This window comes from Lepidochelys kempii, chromosome 19, assembly GCF_965140265.1.
Source record: "Lepidochelys kempii isolate rLepKem1 chromosome 19, rLepKem1.hap2, whole genome shotgun sequence".
Taxonomy (NCBI): domain Eukaryota; kingdom Metazoa; phylum Chordata; order Testudines; family Cheloniidae; genus Lepidochelys; species Lepidochelys kempii.
In genome coordinates, this window is record NC_133274.1 from 7,304,894 (window position 1) to 7,328,344 (window position 23,451).

The 23,451-nt window shown below is 47.9% G+C and overlaps 2 protein-coding genes across 8 annotated transcripts in view; both read left to right on the forward strand.

Moving 5' to 3' along the window:
• The window catches only part of AZIN2 (antizyme inhibitor 2), a 23,449-nt gene extending 17,565 nt beyond the window's left edge, over window positions 1-5,884 (forward strand). For 3 of the 6 annotated variants that reach the window (XM_073318042.1, XM_073318044.1, XM_073318043.1), the window contains 5 exons: window positions 628-793; window positions 980-1,142; window positions 1,576-1,688; window positions 4,821-5,026; window positions 5,438-5,884. In XM_073318042.1, the coding sequence (XP_073174143.1) occupies window positions 628-793; window positions 980-1,142; window positions 1,576-1,688; window positions 4,821-5,026; window positions 5,438-5,582 (793 nt within the window). In that variant the 3' untranslated portion in view covers window positions 5,583-5,884. Of the gene's footprint in view, window positions 1-627; window positions 794-979; window positions 1,143-1,575; window positions 1,689-4,762; window positions 5,038-5,437 lie in introns of those variants that run through there. The other 3 variants (XM_073318045.1, XM_073318046.1, XM_073318048.1) reach the window with 3 other exon arrangements.
• NDUFS5 (NADH:ubiquinone oxidoreductase subunit S5) overlaps window positions 1-21,363 on the forward strand; it is a 93,131-nt gene extending 71,768 nt beyond the window's left edge. Inside the window, exons 1-3 of one of the 2 annotated variants that reach the window (XM_073318006.1) lie at window positions 14,874-14,982; window positions 18,547-18,764; window positions 20,996-21,363. In XM_073318006.1, the coding sequence (XP_073174107.1) occupies window positions 18,549-18,764; window positions 20,996-21,100 (321 nt within the window). In that variant the 5' untranslated portion in view covers window positions 14,874-14,982; window positions 18,547-18,548 and the 3' untranslated portion in view covers window positions 21,101-21,363. Of the gene's footprint in view, window positions 1-14,873; window positions 14,983-18,543; window positions 18,765-20,995 lie in introns of those variants that run through there. The other variant, XM_073318007.1, reaches the window with a different exon arrangement.
• Window positions 21,364-23,451: the final 2,088 nt, after the last annotated feature.

Below are 23,451 nucleotides of genomic sequence, written 5' to 3' on the forward strand. Positions count from 1 at the left end.
CTTGATCGGGTGAGTTGGGGAACTAACCAATAACCAAGCAAATTTTGCATTGCATATTTGGGTGTAAAACTAAAAATTTGCACTTGAGGGTTTTGGTTTCACAACTAAAAAGGTTTCAAGCTAAATTATTACGATTAAACACAAGAAGGTCATGGGTGTGATCAAAATTAGTTAAATTTATCACAAGAGTGAATCTCTGTAATATATGCCTTTTCTTTCTATGTATTGCACCTTTAAGGCTGATATTTTTTCAAAGGATCCTAGGGGAGTTAGAGGCTCAGCTCCTGTTGAAAGTCATTGCAAATAGAGACTTAACTTCTTTGAAATTCCCAGCCTAGATATTTAAGGGCCTTGCTGGAGTCACTTAGTCTGCAGAGAGTTCTAGGAGAAATCACACACTGTGCTCTCCACTGGAAGGTTTATATTTGCTTTTCTTTAGTCTGAAAGGTTATTCTGACTGTAAGTCTCTCTCTCGGTGTGTGGAAAGAGCATAACTCTCCTATAGAATGATTATTTGTGAATAACATTTTGCACTGTTTTCCCAAGTCTGCTCTCAACGCTCTGGCATTAGAGGAGGCTGGATGATGGGGCTTAACCCAGACTAAATTAAGGATTCTTCCCCCTTAGTTTTCATGTTGGCAGTGACTGCCCCGACCTGCAAGCCTTCTCTCGGTCCATAGCAGATGCTCGGCTGGTGTTTGAAATGGGTGCAGAGCTGGGCTACAAGATGCACTTATTAGACATTGGAGGTGGATTCCCTGGCACTGAAAATTCTAAAGTCCGGTTTGAAGAGGTATAAAGATTACCGTTTGTGTTCTCTTTAGGCAGAGAAGGCAGCTGGGAGGGAGTCCTAGCTGGTATCTCAGCTGGGCTTGAATCTCTGGCCTTTATTTTGAAAGGGTGGTTAACTAATAAATGTTGGAATAACCAACCACAATGTTTGTGGTTTCTTCCACCCCACCCCCTTTCTACCAATCAGATGGCAGCCATGATCAACTCTGCCTTGGACTTGTATTTCCCAGAAGGCTGTGGGGTGGAGATCATCGCCAAACCAGGACGATACTATGTAGCTTCTGCCTTTACCTTGGCTGTCAATGTTGTTGACAAGCAGGAGGTTCCCTTGGATCCGCCTGGCTCAGACGGTAGGTTGAGCAGGTGGAATGATGCATCTTCCTGCAGTGCTGAGCCCCCGGGGAGGCAGCAGGTTGCTGTGATGGGTAACTGAACTGCGGGCCAAACACCTTTTGCTAGGAAAGATGAGAGCTGAGAGCCAACCAGCATACAACTGCTCAGTAGTTCAGATCCTACTAGTCCAAAGTGGACCTGTTTTGATATTGGACGGCAGTAGTGACTGCAGGAAAAATGGATGGCAGTTGATTCAGGCCTCAGTTCTCATTTTCTGTGTGGCCCTCAGCCGGGTCAGTATCTGGTCACTCCTCAAAAGCCACGTCAGGCTGACGAAGTCCCCTCAAATGGGGCATCTTTGTCCAGTCCCAGGAGCTCAAAGTATTAAGCTTGACACGTGAATTGACCCTTTGCTGAATCTGCCTTCCCTGCTCTATCCCCATCTCCCAGATGAAGAGTCTGGCAGCAAGAAGAGCATCCTGTATTACATTAACGATGGCATCTATGGATCCTTCAGCTGCATTTTCTTCAATCACACCTGCCCCAGCCCCATCCTGCACAAGGTAAGTGTCCCTTCCACCTGGAGGAAGAGGGACACAATAGACCAAAATAACTCAGCCCTCAGTGGAGGGTCTGATCCACTTCTGGGATTCTCCCCAGCTGCACCTCGTGCCTTTCCTCCGGGACGCTCTGTTCCCATGCTCAGTCTCTGGGGTTTCTTTCCCCCACACTGAGTATCCGAGCTCTTTGAGAGCCTTTGGCTGTAACTCCCTGCAGTGTCTCCCTAGTAGCCTGTCTTCACTAGAGAGCGACTTAAGGGTTAGCTACACTTACAAGTCAGAGCGCATTAAAGCAGCTCCGGGAGCCCTAACTCCTGACGCGTCCATGCTGGCAAGGCACATAGAGTGCCGGGACTCTGCAGCTGGAGCGCTCCTGGCAATCCACCTCCACGAGAAGCAGAACGCTTGCTGCACCCCGGCTGAAACCCCCGGGCGTCAGTGTGAACGAGGGGTTGCATTACTGTGCTGTGACTTGCCTCCGGAAACGTCCCGTAATCCCCTGAAGTCAAGTGGCCACTCTTGTCATTGCTTTGAAATCGGCTGCAGGCATGCGGATATCCCCTTTCAAAGCTCCATTTCTGACAGCCGGCTGCTAATCTGCTCCGGGACAAAGCAGCCATTAGTGTGGAAGGCTGTGAGTGTGTGTGGGGGGGAGGGGGCGGCGGTGGGTGGGTCTGTTGCTGTCTGAATTTACAAAACAGCATGCTGACATGCTCTCAGCCCCCGCAAAACACATTCTCTCCCCCCACGTACACACGCAACACACTCCCTGTCACACTCCACCCCACCCCCAGTTTGAAAAGCACATTGCAGCCACTTGCGCACTGGGATAGCTACCATGGCGCTCTCTGCTCTCTGTGGCCACGCCGGTGCGCTTGCAGCTGACAGTGTAAACGCACGGCCGCGTTTTCCCTGCTGCGCTCTGCGAAGGCCGGTTTAACTCCGAGCGCTCTACATCTGGAAGGGTAGCCAAGCCCTTAGACGCTGTCAGAGTGATGCTCCCTGCCTCCCCAGGTGCCCAGCATGGCTCTAGCCTCCCTTCCTCCCTCCCACATCTATCCCGCTCCACATCTGAGCTCAGCCTGTTTGTGATACAGAGGACGGTGTAGGCAAGGCAGAATGTGTTCAACTCATCCCGGGTGTGACTCCGTGGAAATCAGTGGTGTTTCCCGCAGGAGGACGTTGGGCTAAGGTTTCTAACTCCAGTTTCATCACAAACGAGCCCTTCAAAGGCTTTTGCCCTCCTCCAAGTGATTGGACACCAGAGATCAGCCCCCAGAGTATCAGACCATTGATAGCTTGGCATTGGCCGCAGCAGTGCAACGGACCCTGGGCAGATTTCAAATTCCTGTAACTTCCTGTACCGACCCATGGTTCTTTTTAATACACTGTTGAATCCTTGACACCCATTCTGAAGCGTCGTTAACAAGTTTTCATGTTGGGAGAGCCCTGCATGGATACACAGATGTGTATCCACATCTGATCTGCTATCCACAAAACTTATCTGCAGATATCCGCATCTGTCTGCGGATTTGCAGGGCTCTACACTGGGGGCGGGCTGAGGCTCCGAGGCATTCCCCTGCCGGAGCCCGCTCAGAGAGAGCCCCGGGCAGCTGTGGGGAGCCGGGTGGGGATCCTGGAGGGCGGGGACACGGCCAGGGGCTGCTCTCAGCTCCCCTCTTTCCCCGCTCTGCGCCGCGGGCAGGTGCAGGATCTGCTGTGGTTCCCCATGGCTCTCGGCTGGGCTCCATGCTGGCCTTGCCAAGGGGAGTGGGGAGACCTGTGGAGCTGCCTGGGGGCTGCTTGGGCTCCCGGCCCAGGGCAGGTGGAGGGTCCATCGCGGCTCCCCACAGCTGCCAGCCCGGCTTTTATCGTGGCCGGGTCAGAGAGAGCCGTGCTGGCAGCTGTGGGGAGCTGTGGCAGCCCCATGCCCAGTGCCCCGGCCCCCCACCCAGGGCAGGCGGAGGATCCATGCTGCAGTTCCTCGCAGCTGCCTGCCCGGCTCTTACCATCAGAGCCCTGCGCAGATACAAAATTTGTATCCGCATCCACAGCCATCGGCAGAAATGGTCCGCTGATATAAAGTGGATACCCGCGGATTTGCAGGGCTCTACATGTTGGCTCCAAAATGCCAGTGAGTGCCTTCTCTGATCAACCAGGCATCGTAGAGCAAAAACTGAGGTTTTTAAAGCTTCAGAGCCAGTTGCAGGGATTTCAGAATCGCAGCTGGGCTGTAGCAAGACCTGAATGTGGCCCATGGGTCAGCCACTTGCTAACTAGCAGCACTGGGTAAAACCATGCATACAGCGGGCATGTCTACACTGTGACTCCGGCACCTGTAGACATATGTGAGCTAGCTGCAATAACAATAGCAGTGAAACCCCGGCAGCACCGTGAGTACCCAGGGTCCTAGGTGGGCCTGTACAGCCAGCTAGATCCAGGTTAATTTGGATATTTCTACGTGGGCTGCAGTCACACCTCTGACCGCAGTGTAGGCGCACCCAGTGTCTGTTTGCTCACAAGGAGTGTTCAGGAAAGGATTAAAGGGACAGACACAAGTGACAAATATAGCTTTAAGAGATGTGACTAATAGCGGAGATGATCAAACTGGAATATACCATTAAAACAAAGCTGTTGCCATTGACAGAGTTAATTCTTGCCTTTAGCTCGGGGAGACAGTCCAGACAGACGGCGTTCCATTTCTGTTCCTTCACTCCCTCGAACTTTCCACTTCCTGTGTACTGGTGCTGCAATGTCTGGGTTGATTAAAATCCACACAAACTGCTCTTTCTCCCCTCTCTTTTTTTTCCTTAAGGTCGTTAAAATATGAACATTTCTGCTAATATTTTTTCCATAAAACTCACTTTTTGCAGCCTACATTTTGGGCCTCCAGTAGTCGATGGCTAGTCTGGTCAATTTGGATTGGTTTTCCATGGAGTTACTCCAGTTTTAGGACCAGATCTTCGGCTGGTATAAATCCACATGGCTCCATTGTAAATGAGTGTGGCTGCATTGCAGTTAGTGGAGAAGTGTTGATTTACGCCAGTTGAGGATCTGACCTTTGGTCCGATTATTAGATTTACGAGCTTGGTCTCCTGTGATGTCCATCTCCTTTACGCCCCACCCCCACTGCAGAAACACGGCCCAGATCACCCCTTGTTCAGCAGCAGCCTCTGGGGTCCTTCTTGTGATGGGCCGGACTGCATTGCAGATGGCTTGGAGCTACCAGAACTGCAAGTTGGTGACTGGCTGACGTTTGAGAACATGGGTGCCTACACCATAGCAGCCTCGTCCTCTTTTAATGGACACCGGCAGCCACAGATCAACTACGCCATGTCCCGGTAAGAGCCTGGTAAGAGACTTCCTGTAACTCATCCAGGGAAAGGAGGGGTGAGAATCAGAGCTCATGACTGACTGCCCTTGGGAGCCAGACTGTGGGGTTGGTCTGGGCTTTGAAGAAAAAGTGCCACTTCTGGAATCAGCAGCATCTGGAAGTTTAGGGTTAAATCCTGGCCCAAAGCAAAACTTCCATTGACTTCCATATAGCTAGGATTTCACTCTAAGTGTCCAAACCCCATCTAGACATGAACCAGCTTGTCTTTGGCCTACTGCCAGACCTCAGCCTGGGATCGCCCTACAGAAGTCTGGGTGGCGTAATGGGGAGATGAGTGAGAACAGAACTCCCTGTTCTCTGGGGATGGGTGTAAAACTGGGCTAGAGAGAAAGGTTTGTTTGTTTTTTCTTGCTTACAGGGAAGCTGTCCGGCTGCTACAGGGGAAGCTGCCACAACCAGAAGAAGAGGAGAGAGAGAGCCTGTGTGCTCCTCTCTCCTGTGGCTGGGAAATCACAGATACCTTGTGCATTACCCCTGTCTTCACTCCAGCTAGAATCACGTGAGCAGCACCAGTCATGGCGGGGGCAGATCCTTAACCAAGGGGACTCTTGTGTCCACTTCTCATGCCCTCTCAGATTTCTGCCCTGAAGTAGGACCTGTTTTACATTCAGGTGTGGTTTTTTTTAAGTATGCAACATAAATCCTGTTCCTCCTGCCTGTGTTGTGTTGCCTGCTGTGTGCCATAGCAAAGGGCAGAGCATTCGGTTTGTGGGTGTTTATATGCCGATTGGGTTTACATTATTTTTGTAAGTTATCCTAATAAATTGTATTTTTTTTATAAATAAGCAGGTGGATTTTCATCCCCTTCCTGCCAAGGGGAGATTTGCAGAGCACAGCTGGTCTCTAAGGGTATGTCTACACTACGAAATTAGGTCGACTTTATAGAAGTCGGTTTTTTAGAAATCGGTTTTACATATTCGAGTGTGTGTGTCCCCACAGAAAATACTCTAAGTGTATTAACTCAGCGGAGTGCTTCCACAGTACCGAGGCTAGAGTCGACTGCCGGAGCATTGCACTGTGGGTAGCTATCCCACAGTTCCCGCAGTCTCCGCTGCCCATTGGAATTCTGGGTTGAGATCCCAATGCCTGATGGGGCTAAAACATTGTCGCGGGTGGTTCTGGGTACATATCGTCAGGCCCCCGTTCCCTCCCTCCCTCCGTGAAAGCAACAGCAGACAATCATTTCGTGCCTTTTTTCTTGAGTTACCTGTACAGACGTCATACCACGGCAAGCATGGAGCCCGCTCAGGTAACCGTCACCGTATGTCTCCTGGGTGCTGGCAGATGTGGTACTGCATTGCTACACAGCAGCAGCAACCCATTGCCTTGTGGCAGCAGACGGTACAATAGGACTGGTAGCCGTCATCGTTGTGTCCGAGGTGCTCCTGGCCACATCGGCCAGGAGCGCTTGGGCAGACATGGGTGCAGGGACACTCAAGTTGCAGTGGGGGAGGTTTAGATTGGATATTAGGAAAAACTTTTTCACTAAGAGGGTGGTGAAACACTGGAATGCGTTACCTAGGGAGGTGGTAGAATCTCCTTCCTCAGAGGTTTTTAAGGTCAGGCTTGACAAAGCCCTGGCTAGGATGATTTAACTGGGAATTGGTCCTGCTTCGAGCAGGGGGTTGGACTAGATGACCTTCTGGGGTCCCTTCCAACCCTGATATTCTATGATTCTATGATTCTATGACTACATTAGAAGTGACTTGACCAGGTCATTCTCTTTAGTCCTGCAGTCAGTCCTATTGAACCATCTTATGGTGAGCAGGCAGGTGATACGGACTGCTAGCGGTCGTACTGTACCATCTTCTGCCGAGCAGCCATGAGATGTGGATGGCTTGCAGTCCTTCTGCACCGTCTGCTGCCAGCCAAAGATGTACAAGATAGATGGAGTGGATCAAAACAAGAAATAGATCAGATTTGTTTTGTACTCATTTGCTCCCCCTCCCCATCCTGCCCCCCGTCTAGGGGACTCATTCCTCTAGGTCACGCTGCAGTCACCCACAGAGAAGGTGCAGTGAGGTAAATCTAGCCATGTATCAATCAGAGGCCAGACCAACCTGCTTGTTCCAATAAGAACAATTACTTAGGTGCACCATTTCTTATTGGAACCCTCCGTGAAGTCCTGCCTGAAATACTCCTTGATGTAAAGCCACCCTCTTTGTTGATTTTAATTCCCTGTAAGCCAACCCTGTAAGCCATGTCGTCAGTCGCCCCTCCCTCCATCAGAGCAACAGCAGACAATCGTTCCACGCCTTTTTTCTGTGCGGACGCCATACCAAGGCAAGCATGGAGGCCGCTCAGCTCACTTTGGCAATTAGGAGCACATTAAACACCACATGCATTATCCAGCAGTATATAGAAGGTTAGGGTATGCAGCACCAGAACCTGGCAGAGCGATACCAGGCGAGTAGGCGACATCAGCGTGGTCACGTGAGTGATCAGGACATGGACACAGATTTCTCTGAAAGCATGGGCCCTGCCAATGCATGCAACATGATGCTAATGGGGCAGGTTCATGCGGTGGAACGCCAATTCTGGGCTCGGGGAAACAAGCACAGACTTGTGGGACCGCATAGTGTTGCAGGTCTGGGACGATTCCCAGTGGCTGCAAAACTTTCGCATGTGTAAGGGCACTTTCATGGAGCTTTGTGACTTGCTTTCCCTTGCCCTGAAGCGCATGAATACCAAGATGAGAGCAGCCCTCACAGTTGAGAAGCGAGTGGCGATAGCCCTGTGGAAACTTGCAACACCAGACTGCTACCGGTCAGTTGGGAATCAATTTGGAGTGGGCAAATCTACTGTGGGGGCTGCTGTGATGCAAGTAGCCCACGCAATCAAAGATCTGCTGATATCTAGGGTAGTGACCCTGGGAAATGTGCAGGTCATAGTGGATGGCTTTGCTGCAATGGGATTCCCTAACTGTGGTGGGGCCATAGACGGAACCCATATCCCTATCTTGGCACTGGAGCACCAAGCCGGCGAGTACATAAACCGCAAGGGGTACTTTTCAATAGTGCTGCAAGCTCTGGTGGATCACAAGGGACGTTTCACCAACATCAACGTGGGATGGCCGGGAAAGGTACATGACGCTCGCATCTTCAGGAACTCTGGTCTGTTTCAAAAACTGCAGGAAGGGACTTTATTCCCAGACCAGAAAATAACTGTTGGGGATGTTGAAATGCCTATATGTATCCTTGGGGACCCAGCCTACCCCTTAATGCCATGGCTCATGAAGCCGTACACAGGCAGCCTGGACAGTAGTCAGGAGCTGTTCAACTACAGGCTGAGCAAGTGCAGAATGGTGGTAGAATGTGCATTTGGACGTTTAAAGGCGCGCTGGCGCAGTTTACTGACTCGCTTAGACCTCAGCGAAACCAATATTCCCACTGTTATTACTGCTTGCTGTGCGCTCCACAATATCTGTGAGAGTAAGGGGGAGATGTTTATGGCGGGCTGGGAGGTTGAGGCAAATCGCCTGGCTGCTGGTTAGGCGCAGCCAGACACCAGGGCGGTTAGAAGAGCACAGGAGGGCATGGTACGCATCAGAGAAGCTTTGAAAACCAGTTTCACGACTGGACAGGCTACAGTGTGAAAATTCTGTTTGTTTCTCCTTGATGAAACCCCCCGCCCCTTGGTTCACTCTACTTCCATGTAAGCTAACCACCCTACCCTCCTCCCTTTGATCACCGCTTGCAGAGGCAATAAAGTCATTGTTGCTTCACATTCATGCATTCTTTATTCATTCATCACACAAATAGGGGGATGACTACCAAGGTAGCCCAGGAGGGGTGATGGAGGAGGGAAGGAAAATGCCACACAGCACTTTAAAAGTTTACAACTTTAAAATTTATTGAATGCCAGCCTTCTGTTTTTTGGGCAATCCTCTGTGGTGGAGTGGCTGGTTGGCCGGAGGCCCCCCCACCGCATTCTTGGGCATCTGGGTGAGGAGCCTATGGAAGTTGGGGAGGAGGGTGGTTGGTTACCCAGGGGCTGTAGCGGCGGTCTGTGCTCCAGCTGCCTTTGCTGCAGCTCACCCATACACTGGAACATATTGGTTTGATCCTCCAGCAGCCTCAGCATTGAATCCTGCCTCCTCTCATCATGCTGCCGCCACATTTGAGCTTCAGCCCTCTCTTCAGCCCGCCACCTCTCCTCCCGGTCATTTTGTGCTTTCCTGCACTCTGACATTATTTGCCTCCACGCATTCGTCTGTGCTCTGTCAGTTTGGGAGGACAGCATGAGCTCAGAGAACATTTCATCACAAGTGCGTTTTTTTTTTCTTTCTAATCTTCACTAGCCTCTGGGAAGGAGAAGATCCTGTGATCTTTGAAACACATGCAGCTGGTGGAGGAAAAAAAAAGGGACAGTGGTATTTAAAAAGACACATTTTATAAAACAATGGCTACACTCTTTCAGGGTAAACCTTGCTGTTAACATTACATACATAGCATATGTGCTTTCGTTACAAGGTCGCATTTTGCCTCCCCCCACCGCGTGGCTACCCCCTCAACCCTCCCCGTGGCTAACAGCGGGGGAACATTTCTGTTCAGCACAGGCTAACAGCCCAGCAGGAACGGGCACCTCTGAGTGTCCCCTGAAGAAAAGCACTCTATTTCAACCAGGTGACCATGAATTATATCTCACTCTCCTGAGGATAACACAGAGAGATAAAGAACGGATGTTGTTTGAACACCAGCAAACATACATTGCAATGCTTTGTTGTACAATGATTCCCGAGTACGTGCTACTGGCCTGGAGTGGTAAAGTGTCCTACCATGAAGGACGCAATAATGCTGCCCTCCCCAGAGGCTTTTGCAAAGGATTTGGGAGTACATCCACGAGAGCCGCGAATGCCAGGGCAAATTAATCCTTTCACATGCTTGCTTTTAAACCATGTATAGTATTTTAAAAGGTACACTCACCGGACGTCCCTTCTCCACCTGCCGGGTCCAGGAGGCAGCCTTGGGTGGGTTTGGGGAGTACTGGCTCCAGGTCCAGGGTGAGGAACAGTTCCTGGCTGTCGGGAAAACTGGTTTCTCTGCTTGCTTGCTGTGAGCTATCTACAACCTTATCATCATCTTCTTCATCCCCAAAACCTGCTTCTGTGTTGCCTCCATCTCCATTGAAGGAGTCAAACAACACGGCTGGGGTAGTGGTGGCTGAACCCCCTAAAATGGCATGCAGCTCACCATAGAAGCGGCATATTTGGGGCTCTGACCCGGAGCGCCTGTTCACCTGTCTGGTTTTCTGGTAGGCTTGCCTCAGCTCCTTAAGTTTCACGTGGCATTGCTTTGGGTCCCTGTTATGGCCTCTGTCCTTCATGCCCTGGGAGATTTTGACTAAGGTTTTGGCATTTCGAAAACTGGAACGGAGTTCTGATAGCATGGATTCCTCTCCCCATACAGCGATCAGATCCCGTACCTCCCGTTTAGTCCATGCTGGAGCTCTTTTGCGATTCTGGGACTCCATCATGGTCACCTCTGCTGATGAGCTCTGCATGGTCACCTGCAGCTTGCCATGCTGGCCAAACAGGAAATGAGATTCAAAAGTTCACGGTTCTTTTCCTGTCTACCTGGCCAGTGCATCTGAGTTGAGAGTGCTGTCAGAGCGGTCACAATGGAGCACTCTGGGATAGCTCCCGGAGGCCAATACCATCAAATTGTGTCCACAGTACCCCAAATTCGACCCAGCAAGGCTAATTTAAGCGCTAATCCACTTGTCAGGGGTGGAGTAAGGAAATCGATTTTAAGAGCCCTTTAAGTCGAAAAGAAGGGCTTCATCGTGTGGACGGGTGCAGGTTTACATCGATTTAACGCTGCTAAATTCGACCTAAAGTCCTAGTGTAGACCAGGGCAATGACAGTGTCATCAAGACACATACAAGCTACAGAGGGAGCAAATTGTAGTGCTGTGCATCCAATCCAGGCTCCCAGGGAGAGAGGCAGGGCCTTTTAAACTGCTCTGGCACCATCTACTGGTAGATCATAGGATAGGCCAGATCAAATGCATGCCCAGTGTAGGTTTCAGAGTAGCAGCCATGTTAGTCTGTATCCGCAAAAAGAAAAGGAGGACTTGTGGCACCTTAGAGACTAACATATTTATTTGAGCATAAGCTTTTGTGAGCTACAGCTCACTTCATCGGATGCATTCAGTGGAAAATACAGCGGGGAGATTTATATACACAGAGAACATGAAACAATGGGCGTTACCATACACACTGTAATGAGAGTGATCAGGTAAGGTGAGCTATTACCAGCAGGAGACGGGGGTGGGGGGACCTTTTGTAGTGATAATCAGGGTGGGCCATTTCCAGCAGTTGAAAGAACGTCTGAGAAACAGCGGGGGCGGGGGGGAATAAACATGGGGAAATAGTTTTACTTTGTGTAATGACCCATCCACTCCCAGTCTTTATTCAAGCCTAAATTGTATCTAGTTTGCAAATTAATTCCAATTCAGCAGTCTCTTGTTGGAGTCTGGTTTTGAAGTTTTTTTGTTGAAGAATGGCCACTTTTAGGTCTGTAATCGAGTGACCAAAGAGATTGAAGTGTTCTCCGACTGGTTTTTGCTCAGTATATTGTTCTATTTAATGGTCGTAGCCTATACCCACTTCTGGTTTTAAACCTTTAATGAAGAAATGTTTAAAAAAAAACAGCACTGAGCCAGCTTTGCTTGAGCCAGGCAAGGTGAGCTATCAAACCAATGAGAACAAGCTTTTTTTTCTTTCAGGGGCAGAGGAAGTAACTAAAGGGGTAACAATTAGTGATTAAAATCAACAGTTGATCCATCGTGGTCCACCGACTGTCTGTGTGTCTCACAGAGACAGATTTTTAAAAGAGCTTTTGCTGCCAGTTGGGCACCTAACTGGACGGGAGCAGCTGGATGCTGTACTGTTCTGAAAATCCAGACCATAGACTTCATGGCCCGGTTGGGACTTACACTTGATTTTTGCTTGTTATAATCAGGACAGGAACTGCCAATGCCATGAAACTGGCAGCAGTAATGCCTTTCTAAGTCCCTATTCTGGAACTCTTTTAAGTACATGAGTAGTCCTGCTGAATACAAGAATAGGGAGAGCTGTCTTGTAGATATCCAACACTGTAACAAAACAACGTACTATGCAAGGTTTGATTTTTGGGACAAATATGTGGCAAACGCCTAATTGTCATGGAACCACATATCATGTCTACTTGGAATTTCTGTGCAACAGTAGGCATCGAAATCAAATCCCCTGTTCTAAAAGCACAAATTCCTAGCACTTGAGCTAAGGGGGACTCTCAATCAGCTGCTAATAGTGTTGGACATCCGACTGAGAATGGTGCAGTTCAGAGTCCCACCAACAGTGGGCAGTGGTGACACATACGCACTGATCCGTTCATTCCAGTGCTACTACCGTGGCCACTGCAGGATCAGGTCCCTTCAAGGCTGGAGACTGGGCCACTGACTATCTCTTTTTATTAAACTAATGAAATAAGATCTCTCCGCTGTAGAGTCAGCATTTCCACACGATACAAATCAAGAGTGGGTGAGGTCCTTTGCAGCAGACCGTAAGTCTCCTGGATCAGCAACAGGAACAAGTCCGTTTTTAAGGGACCTGCTAGCAGGTAGAATCCTACCATCTGGAATCCACCATAGTTGCAGGGAAACTCACTTCTGCATTAAAACTAGGTTTAGTATTTATTATTATTTTGATGATGGCTGTGCTTAAGGGGTTATGGAAAGCAGGGCCCCAAGGTGCTAGGTGCTGGACAAATAGAGTAATAGACAGTCACTGCTCTGAAATGCTGATATGACAGACAAAGCTGTGGAAAAGGGCTGTAACACATTAGCAGAATGACAGGTGGTAGTGGTGTTTAGATGAAGAGAGAGAAGGGGAATAGCACAAAGGAGGGTGGTATGCTGGGCAGCATGCTCAGGGCAGGTGGACTGAAGCTGAAGTGAGGGTTGGACTGAGGGAGGGGGCTGGAGCAAACAGGTAATCAGCACATGAGAGAGAACTCTCCAGAGTCAAAACTGTAGAAAGCAGCCTGGTCACATCAGCAGAATCCTTGCTGCTGATCCTGCTTCTAGGTTTGCTCCTGCCATGTTGACAGTTGCAGGTCTCTGGGGGTAGGATTAGCTCCTTCCTGCAATTTTTCTTCCCCACAGAGGGCTTGGTGTGTTGGAGGGGTACTACAATGGCCTAAGTACCTCTAGAAGGTGGGAGTCACCCCTGCATAGCTTTGTGTTGGGGTGCACCTGGCATGGAGCGTTAGCCCTGGCTGAGCTCTGTCTTTCCCTATTACTCCCTCCATGCTGTAGGACCCACTGCGGCTGCTTCTGTGTCTGCTTTGGCTGACTTGAGAGTTGCTCTGGGCTCTGGAGTTGGTTTGTTCTGGAATCTTTCTTCCCCAAGCCCACATGGCTTGAGGGATGGGAGAGCCCCGTTTGGGTCTCAAAACAGGAAACTCCTACATGGTTTAAATTGGAGATCAATGCTGATGCCTTGCTAAACAGTGACTACAACATTCCACTGGCTGTTTTTATGTTTAAGCAATAATGATTAATCGACGTGCCGGATCTTTCTGGGAATTAATCACTGCTCTCAAAAGGGGATCCAGGAGTATCAAACAGAAATGAGATCAACCCTAAACTGACAATTACCAGGGCTTTGAACATTGGTAAGAACTGTCACGTTCAACAAAACTAACACAGACTGACAATGGGCTACTCTGTGCCCAGAGGTCTGGAATAAAGCCACTAGGGATGCAGAGGTTGGGAACAGAAAGCAGTGAGTTGGGAGCTAGATATTTTCTGGATACACTTATATCATTTCAGGAAGGATCCAAGGTCTAAGGAATCGTTACATCATCCCATCTCTGATAATTGATGGATTGATAGGTGGTGGTTCTTCAACTGCTAACAAGTGTCTGTCTACTGGCCCTTGGGAAACCCTAATGGAAAAAAAAAAAGCCAATCCCCAAGACTATCCCTTCAACACACACATATCTGTACAATAACACCTAATGCTGCTCTACCTCCTTCCAGCTGAGCAACACAAAGTGCTTCTCGAACCCTCATTAACCTTCTCAACATGCCTGTGAAGAAAGAAAATTATCTCCATTTTACTGATGAGAAATAGAGATTAGTGAGACTCCTCCAAGGTCACAGAGAAAGCGAGCAGCAGAACCAGGAAGAGAACCCATCCGTTCCCACCCCCTATTCCAGTCGATCTATGCATTTCCCAGATCAGGCAGTAGAAACCGGGAGTTCTGATTCCCACTCCCTGCTGCTCTGACTGCTGGATACCAGTCCCCTTTGGTGCATGAGAACCCAGGACACTATCTCCTGCTCTGTGCCTGAGAGTACTAGGGCCAGAGGTGTTTCAGGCCCATTTGGAACGGGTCATGCATATAACTCTGAATCACAAGTGAGCCGGCATGACTGGTGGGAGCCCCATGGTTCGGTGACTGGTTATGAGTCTCTCAGACCACAGTCATGTTGCACTGTAACTTGGTGCCGACCAGTGAGATATGGGGGTTGTGGGAGAAGAAATATGACACCCCACAAAGACACAGAGGGCTGGAGGGTGTGGGTAATGCATGACTCCTCCAGCTGGCAGGGGACACCAGGGGACTGTCATCCCTCTAGTCTGCAGGAGGCCCTAGGGATGTCAGCCCTCCAGTCTGCAGGGGACACAGGGGCACTGTCACCACCCAGCCTGCAGGTGGCGCTGGAGGTGTACTGGGGAGACGACTGGTTCCCCGCCAGGTCGCAAGAGACGCTCTCTCTTTATTTCTCTATGATTCCTCCCCCGTGAGGTGACTGCGAGCTGTAAAGCACAGCGCGGGTGGCGTGCGAAGGGCGCGGTTGACGGCAGCGAGCGTCGTAAAAGCCCCGAAAGGACGACGGCGGCGGGTCGCAGGTGAAGCTCCTGGGTTGCAATGGGGGGTGGGTCTGTTCCGGGGTGTCGGGCCCGGCCTCTGGTTCTGGGGAGCCCCTCCCCTGCTCGCCGGGTTGTGGGGGGCCGGGCCCAATGAGCTGGGCGGTCAGACTCCGGCTCTCCCTCCCCACCCCCCGCGCAGCCGCGGGGTGGGTGTCTGTGGGGCTGCAGGCCCGCCCCACGCTCCCGCCCCGCCCTGTGTTTCTGCCGCCGGGGGTGTATGTGGAGGGGGGAGTTGCCCCAACCCCCACCTGTGCTTCGTCCCGCCCCCCGGGAGTGTGGGGGGGGGGGGTTGCCCCAGCTCCTGGCCCCGCCCCCCGGGGGGGTTGCCCCAGCTCCTGGCCCCGCCCCCCGGGGGGGTTGCCCCAGCTCCTGGCCCCGCCCCCCGGGGGGGTTGCCCCAGCTCCTGGCCCCGCCCCCCGGGGGGGTTGCCCCAGCTCCTGGCCCCGCCCCCCGGGGGGGTTGCCCCAGCTCCTGGCCCCGCCCCCCGGGGGGGTTGCCCCAGCTCCTGGCCCCGCCCCCCGGGGGGGTTGCCCCAGCTCCTGGCCCCGCCCCCCGGGGGGGTTGCCCCAGCTCCTGGCCCCGCCCCCCGGGGGGGTTGCCCCAGCTCCTGGCCCCGCCCCCCGGGGGGGTTGCCCCAGCTCCCGGCCCCGCCCCCCGGGGGGGTTGCCCCAGCTCCCGGCCCCGCCCCCCGGGGGGGTTGCCCCAGCTCCCGGCCCCGCCCCCCGGGGGGGTTGCCCCAGCTCCTGGCCCCGCCCCCCGGGGGGGTTGCCCCAGCTCCCGGCCCCGCCCCCCGGGAGTGTGTGGGAGGGGGTGCCCCAAACAATTTTCTTAGTCTCCTCCTTCACCCCCACCCATTGTGGAGAGATGTTGGTTCTTTTTCAGGCAAGGCAACCTGTGAAACTAGAGTTGGTTGTAGCTTTCTGGTTGTTACTATTACTAATAATTAGCAGTACTCGCCTGTATTCGCTAGTGGTATTTCTTGCTGCTTTTTGCAGCACTCAGCAACTCCTGATCCTGTTCTTCAGAGATGAAGAAATCTTTGAAGGATAACTGGAAGTTTATCCATATATTGAGTTCCATTTTAATTAAATCTACGTTGCATCTGTTCTGTTCGTCAAATCATTTATTTCCCATTAAGGAATAATATTATGTCTATAAGGGCATCTCTGGTACAGTAAGTACAAAAGACACAACTGGGAACAAGGTTTTTCAGGTTTTGTTTCCATGCTTCTGAAACATACCCACTTTTTGTTGACAGGTTTGGAAATGTGATGTCTTGATATTTCAATCACATCTCAGCTGGGTGCAAACTTATACAGCTGATATGTGTTTATGATTTCCTTCTTTTTGAGTGCTTCCATTACAGTCTTAAGGTCTGAGAAGCTAAGCTTCTCATATTGCTCAATAGGCTTTAGGTTCATCATTACACTGTCTGAAGAGAAATCAAACTAGTTATCAATATACAAAAACATAGGGTCATAAAACTTAATGAAGTATTGCTTTATGTTCACCTTTTGTTCTGGTTGTGTTTTTCCATCAGTTTGGTGTGGAATCTTAAAAAAAAAATCTTAAAATGGTACGTCTCTGTGTACACATCAGTAATGCAGAGCTTTGATTCTTCTAATTTCCTCACAAGATTGTCGATACAAGCCACACTTGGGGGCAGGGGGAGAACACCTGTAAATTTCCACAATGCAGGTATACACGCCATCTTCAGTGAAAACTTTATTTAAAGTTACTGGGCAAGCATCAGCTAATGACTTGAAGCAGGCTTTAATTACAGGCCAGTTTCTCAAAAGGTGGTCAGCTGCTGGGTTAAGGAATAGCTATCTTCTACTCACATGTCTCGAGTACTTCTTTCCATTCAATTTCAGTAAACTCAGAAAAAACCTTCTCTGCACGGTGCAGGCACAACAATGTGGTTGTAAATCTTCCAACACAATCATTTCTACAATAACTGACAGCGGACCACTAGCATGTTTGCAGGTATCATGGGTTGTGTATGCAAGGCAGTTTGCCTTCAGAGTGCAGTCATTTTCAGCACATAACTGATGCATCTATGAATTATGGCAAACACAACTTGGTGTATTATCAGCAAAGTATGCAGTAATACAATTAACGTTAAGCTGGTGTTTCTCCAGGCAGTTCTTTATAGCGTGATGAATGCCACTTGCAGATTCATCATTATCTTCATAAAAATCAAGCAAGTTGCATTGAATACCATTTGATGTGATAAAGTATCCCAAGCACATTAGAAACATCTTTCTTTTCCTTTTATTTGAGGCATCAGTTGCTGCAGAAAAATACAGGGGGTGTTGTGTTGGCACTGGTAATAAATCCAGTAAACAATTCCTCACTGACTTTGGGGCTAAAACATTGGTCACCAATAGCTCTGCCTTGATTCTTTCTCAAGACTGTTAACAATATTTCAATCATGAAACATTTCACTAGCAAGCTTATTGCCACCGTGCATGTTGTTGTAACTAAGGCTGTGTTTAACTCTATGGTAGATGGTTGTAAAAGTTATTAACAGTACAATTGTACAATTTAGAATTTATATAGTATAGTCTGTTCCCTTAATAGCCAATAGTGTAAATAGACATAGAATGCACACTTGAGGCCAAATACAGCAATCATTATTGGGTTAAATTCCCTGTGACTTCAGTGGAAACTTAGCCTGAGAAAAAAAGTGAGTAAGAACACAGGGCTTATCTTACAGACCAGAGCCACACTGTACAGTGTCACAATTGTTAAAGATCAGGCAAACCTAAGAACATGCAGAGAAATGCAAACAGAGGAAGGTACCAACATCCTACATGTCACATATAAAAAAGGTGTTGAAAATTCATGGAGATCTATTGCAAAAATGCAATCATAAAGTATGTTTAACTCACATCCAACGCTTTTGAGTGCAGTTGCCCTCTGGCCTGCCTACACTAGGTGGGAGATCAGAGACAAGGAGAATGAAGAGATTTACAAGGGCTTGTGAATAATAACCTCCAAGATCATACAATCAAAAGGTTTGTATATAAAAAAATGTCTGAGTACGTGTGTGTGTGTGTGTGTGTGTATATATATATATATATATATATATATATATAAAAATAAATAAAAGCAGGTCCGTGTATAACTTTAACTGAATCTGGTGTGAAATACTATTTTATCAATGCATTTTATTATGAATGAACCTTGTGTACAACAGGAGCCATCCATAGAAATGCCATTGAGAGGACATTTTTGTAGTTTTAAAAAATGATTCCAGAACATTTTCCTCTCTGTTCATATGCTAAAGAGGTTAGCTTATATTATCTCTACCTGCCTTCCCGCAAAAAATAGATAATATATGTTGGATGAATGTTTAACTCTTGCTTCTGTTTTTGTGAAAATAAAACTTAAATGAATCACTTGGGAAAAGTATTAAATTGTGCACTGAAAAGCATTGATTGAAATACCTGCTTTCATATGCTTCTGTTTTACTGAGCTAAATCTCTAGACTAGTCTTATAACCACTCTACTTTATCTCTCTCCTCACTTCCTGCTCAGCCATGCCATTTTGGAATCTGCAAGATCAGCTGGGAATCAATGTGGACAAATGGATGCTGCATCAAAGCTCAGAGCAGCCCTACAAACGGGCAGCTCTGTGCCATGCCTTTGAGAAGGAATGGATTGAGTGTGCCAGTGACATTGGGCAGATTCGTGCACGCAAGGAATGCAGACCAGAATATGAAGACTTCCAAGAATGTATTAATAGGCACAAAACGGTAAGAAGATATGACCTAGATATGGGCGGGGGAGGGAATGAGGTCGAGGGAATGTATATTACACACAGTGTGAACACTGGGGTAAATAATAAGGGCTATGCAAAATTTTCAGTCCAGTACAAAAAACAATAACCATACACCTGTCACTAACCCCTAGGGCCCAACTTCTACCTCCAGATAAACGTCTGAGATTCCTGGTGACTTCAGTGGGAGCCTGAGAGCAGAATTCGGCCGTAGAAATGCATGGTTAGCATGCAGTGAGAAATTTAGTATTCTGTAGAGACAGCAGGGCAGAATATCATCAGTGGATTAGTCCTATGTCTGACTCTCAAAACTTTGTTTTTTTCTTGGAGATTTTGTTTCTAGTCAGTGACTGGTTATTGTTGAGTTGAGTACATTGTAAAGTCTGAGCAAATAACCTTGTAGTTAAATTCAGACATGGAACTCTTCAAACTTTGACAGTGTTTGTGTTTATTTATAAACCAGATCACTCAAAAAAATGCTCTCTTCAGTTCTCTTTCACTGAGGCAACAGATTGGTCAGCTCAGCAGGAAACCCAGTATGTCAGGTGACATTCCTGCCTTGGCTAACTGAGCTACAAAGCTTGTGGGACATTGCAGCATGCTGTCTACTTTCCAAGAACTTGAGCTGTGATTCACCCGGCTTCCTGCTCCCCCATGCAATAATCCATGATTCAATAAGGAAAACATGGATTTGGGATCTTTGATGGGTAGACCTGTCTTCTTAAAAGGATGCCAAGGACTCTAGTAATTAGGGATATCGGATAGGCCATTCTGAGTTATATTTCCCAGTTTGTCGTACTGTTTCCTGACTCCAAGGTCTCTAATCCTACTGTAGTCGCAATGTGCTTGTACCGTGGAGTTGTTATAAACAAAAACGTTGCCCATTAAGCTGATACACACATCAGTTAGTAACAGGTAACTGAGCATATGTGATAAAAAATAGTTTCCCTAGAAGGATATTCAGTGGTTATATAGCACTGTACATTTTCAAAATGGTTTACGAACATGAGCCATTACAACGCTGAAGCTGCTTAGATAAGGTTAATTCTGTCTTGTCTTATGGCAAAACAGTGACAGATACGTTTACAAGGGCAGCTTATGTGTAACGGGGCCATCCCTGACAAGTTATTGAGGACACAGGGCAGAAAGGGACTTCAAGAGAAGTAGTAAGGTGGAAGGAAGTTTAGTGTTATTACTTATTCAGAGCATTGTAAGCAAATAACAAAAGAGGTTAAAGGCTGTGGGGTGAACTCTCAACTCTGAATTTACCCTGTGGTTTCTATGAAAGTTGTATCTTAACTCAAACCCTATGATTCTTAGTAATAAATGTTTATCATATGGTAGCTGAAAGACCCCAGTTGGGACTGGAGCCCCATTTTTGCTAGGTGCTGTACAAACATAGAAAAGATGATCCTTGTCCTGAAGGGTTACGGTGTAAAGGCAAGACTTTCTCTAGTGGTTGCAAGTGTGTGCATGGTGCCTTGTACTTAGGCACATTAGTGACTCCCTTCATGGAGAAGTCTGTTTGGATGCAGTTTTCATTGCAACACAAAATATACTGGGTTACTCAAATATCCCCCATACTGTGGCCCACTTTATTTACTTGTTTGTAATGTTTTTATTTGTTTTTCTTTTTTTATAATAAAAAACCCCTCAGTGCTCCTAAAAAGCTATATGCAGCTCTTCATCCATAATAACAAGGCTGATGGGGGAGGGGGGGGAAATAACATTGATAAGGAAACAAATTCTCGTTTAAAGTTTTCCTGGGAGTGGTTACAAATGACAGTGGAAAGGAAAGCGGAAATCTGTAACCCATGAAATGTTCATGCATGTGTGTGATGATGCAGCCACTGTTGGGATACACGACTATATTTAGTTGTTCACGTTTTTCATTCCATCCAGGGGAGCAGTGCACACGTTGTTATATAGATTCTCATTACAATTATACCCTCTTGGGAGGGGATGTGGTAATACTGTTTTTACTTTAAAACTAGAATGTCCTAGTGCATTTGTGCCAGGGTCCTGACCCGCGAGGCTTTGAAGTAAGCTTCACTGTTCCCGCTGCTTCTCTAGTGGCCTCTTTTCCTGCTACAAAATCATAGAATCACAGACTATCAGGGTTGGAAGGGACCTCAGGAGATCATCTAGTCCAACCCCCGGCTCAAAGCAGGACCAATCTTTAGTCCTTAACTCATTTGTCTTTGGCAGATAATGCGTCTGAAGACAATTGTGGCGCAGAAGAAGCAGCTGATAAAGGAAGGGAAATACACGCCACCTGAGCACCACAGTGGCAAACCGGAGGCCAGGCCTTGATCTGCTGCTGGTAACACTGAGTCCCTCTGACAGCAGAGCTAACCATGCATCACCCTCTTTGCACATGTGGGAATGAAACTCTTCTGTTAAAGTTAGCCCAGTTATGCCCTGTGTGCAGCTGTTCTGCTGGCTGTCTCTCTCCTGCAGGCCAGCCATGCAGAGTATATATGTTCTGAATAAAGGACCTGTCACCTTTTAGATTAAGTGATGCCAGTGTCTGTAACTGATGAGTTCAGAAATTAAATATCTCCTTTGGAAGCCTTCTCTTGGCTCTGTCTTGTTTTTCCCGAGGCGTGGCATATGGGTTAGTGTCCTAAGTTTGAGAGGGATCTTAGTGTAAAATCTCCTGTGCTGACATTTGGGGCCTGATCTGCAAAGACGCTGGCTGCCCACAACTCCAACTGAAGTCCATGGGAGCTGGGAGTGCTCAGCATCCCTAAAAATCAGCCTGTAGTTACCTGCCTTCCCTTCGTTACTTCTGTGTCCTTTAAAAGCCCCTGCCACATATCTTAGTAGAACATAAACTAGGCTGTCTGGTCACACAGAAAGAACAATGTGCAGATTCCCCAATCTGTGATTCCAGGGGATCATTACTCATCACCAACATTCTTCCCTTCGAAAATATCTTCATAGCTCTGTACCATATTCATAGTTCTACCATAAAGCTTCAGTGCCCAAATCATAAACTCAGTCCAATCATAAGTCAAATTTGGATCCAAACTTCCTTAAAGTTCAGCAATTTGGATCCTGAATTCTGGGGCAGGTCCGTATCTCTGCTTTCTCCATGTGCTGTTAATTGGACCCAGCAAGAGGAGCACGAGGATAAATTTGGAGTCAGAAGGAAGCTGAAAGATTGACTGGCTCATTGTCTTGTTTCTTGTTTTGTGTCCTCAGCAGCTGGACCACGGAGCCAAACTACAGCATTTAGAATAGCTTCCATAAGTCAGGACCTTCTGTTAGGGCGTGGGTGTGTGCATCTCGTGCAGTTCAGCATGTTCAAAATTTACAACGGGAATGCCGGTCCATTTACAGCCCGCTCAGTTTCTTCATGTGCTATGGGATCGGTGTATACAATGGACATATCAGGGACCTTGAACATTTAAACTGGGTAACAGAACTTCATGGTAAAATATAACATTTGCATTAAGATGCAGGAAGTGTTTGGTCACTGGAGAGAGACAACATGGGTGAAGTAATATATTTTATCACTGTCGATTTCCTCCTGGCCTACCACCTGCAATGAGTTGATTTTTGCTTGGTAGCAATAAACGTTTGCTTTTAAACCTTGTGAGTCAGTGTGGTCAAACTGAAGAAGAGCTCTGGGGCCCTTGAAATCTAGTCTCTTTCACCAGCAGAAGTTGGTCCAGTAAAAGATATTACCTCACGCACCTCGTCTCGCACATATCCTGGGACCAATACAGCTGTTAAGTCCAATCAATTGTGAGATTTCACTTTGTGTTCTGGGCTCCCCGAATGGATGACTGGCAACAGTCCAGGCTGGCTCTGGGTGTCTGTGGCAATTCCACTTTCTACTGCCTTCTACGTTTCTATGCACAGTGACATCTCCCATTCAACACTTAAGAACTGAGGCATGGTACTCTGGTTTCTTATCTTTTCTTTACAAATGTGAAAGCTTTATTTTTGTTCTTCATTTGCCTGAACACCTAGCTGGTTTTGGAAAATGGTTAAAGCAAATGTGTACCCGAGAGCATAGAGGGGAAATGTCTGTGCTTTAATCTTGGGCTTTTAATACCCAGGGATTGGGATTTTAATGTATCATCTTTCATACATGGAGTCTATGAATTTCTTGATCCTCTCAGAAACCTACAACAAAGTTGATGCATGATATCAACACTATAAATTACTGCTGACAGACCAAAACATTGTTTAGAAGGTGATAAAAGCTTCTCATTATTTTTGATTGAGGATTTATTGTTCTTTAATTCTCTCTCTGCTGATCCGTGCATTTGTCCATTGTTCAGCAGGATATTAAGCCTTATGCATTAGCATTGAGATACGAACAGGCTCCTTGGTCTCAAAGAAGCTGATGAAAGATGGGTGAGAAAAAAAGGGACTCATTTATATCTGTTGCATGCAGAAATGTCTTTTAAGGGGAAAAGAACTCCCAAGTTCACAGAGTAAATTGATTTATGCTCAATTGGTATTTTCTTATGTTTGCTGGACCATGAACCTTCTAAACTACAAGTCTTGTTAAAGGAGCTGGCATTAAATGCTTGGGAGGAGAGCTAGCAAAAGAACTAGATAAAGATATGAGGAAGCATCTATTAAGCCAGCTGTGTGGTCTGTAAATAGCTCTGTTAGGGGAGAGGCCTAGTCCTGCTCTCCGTCCA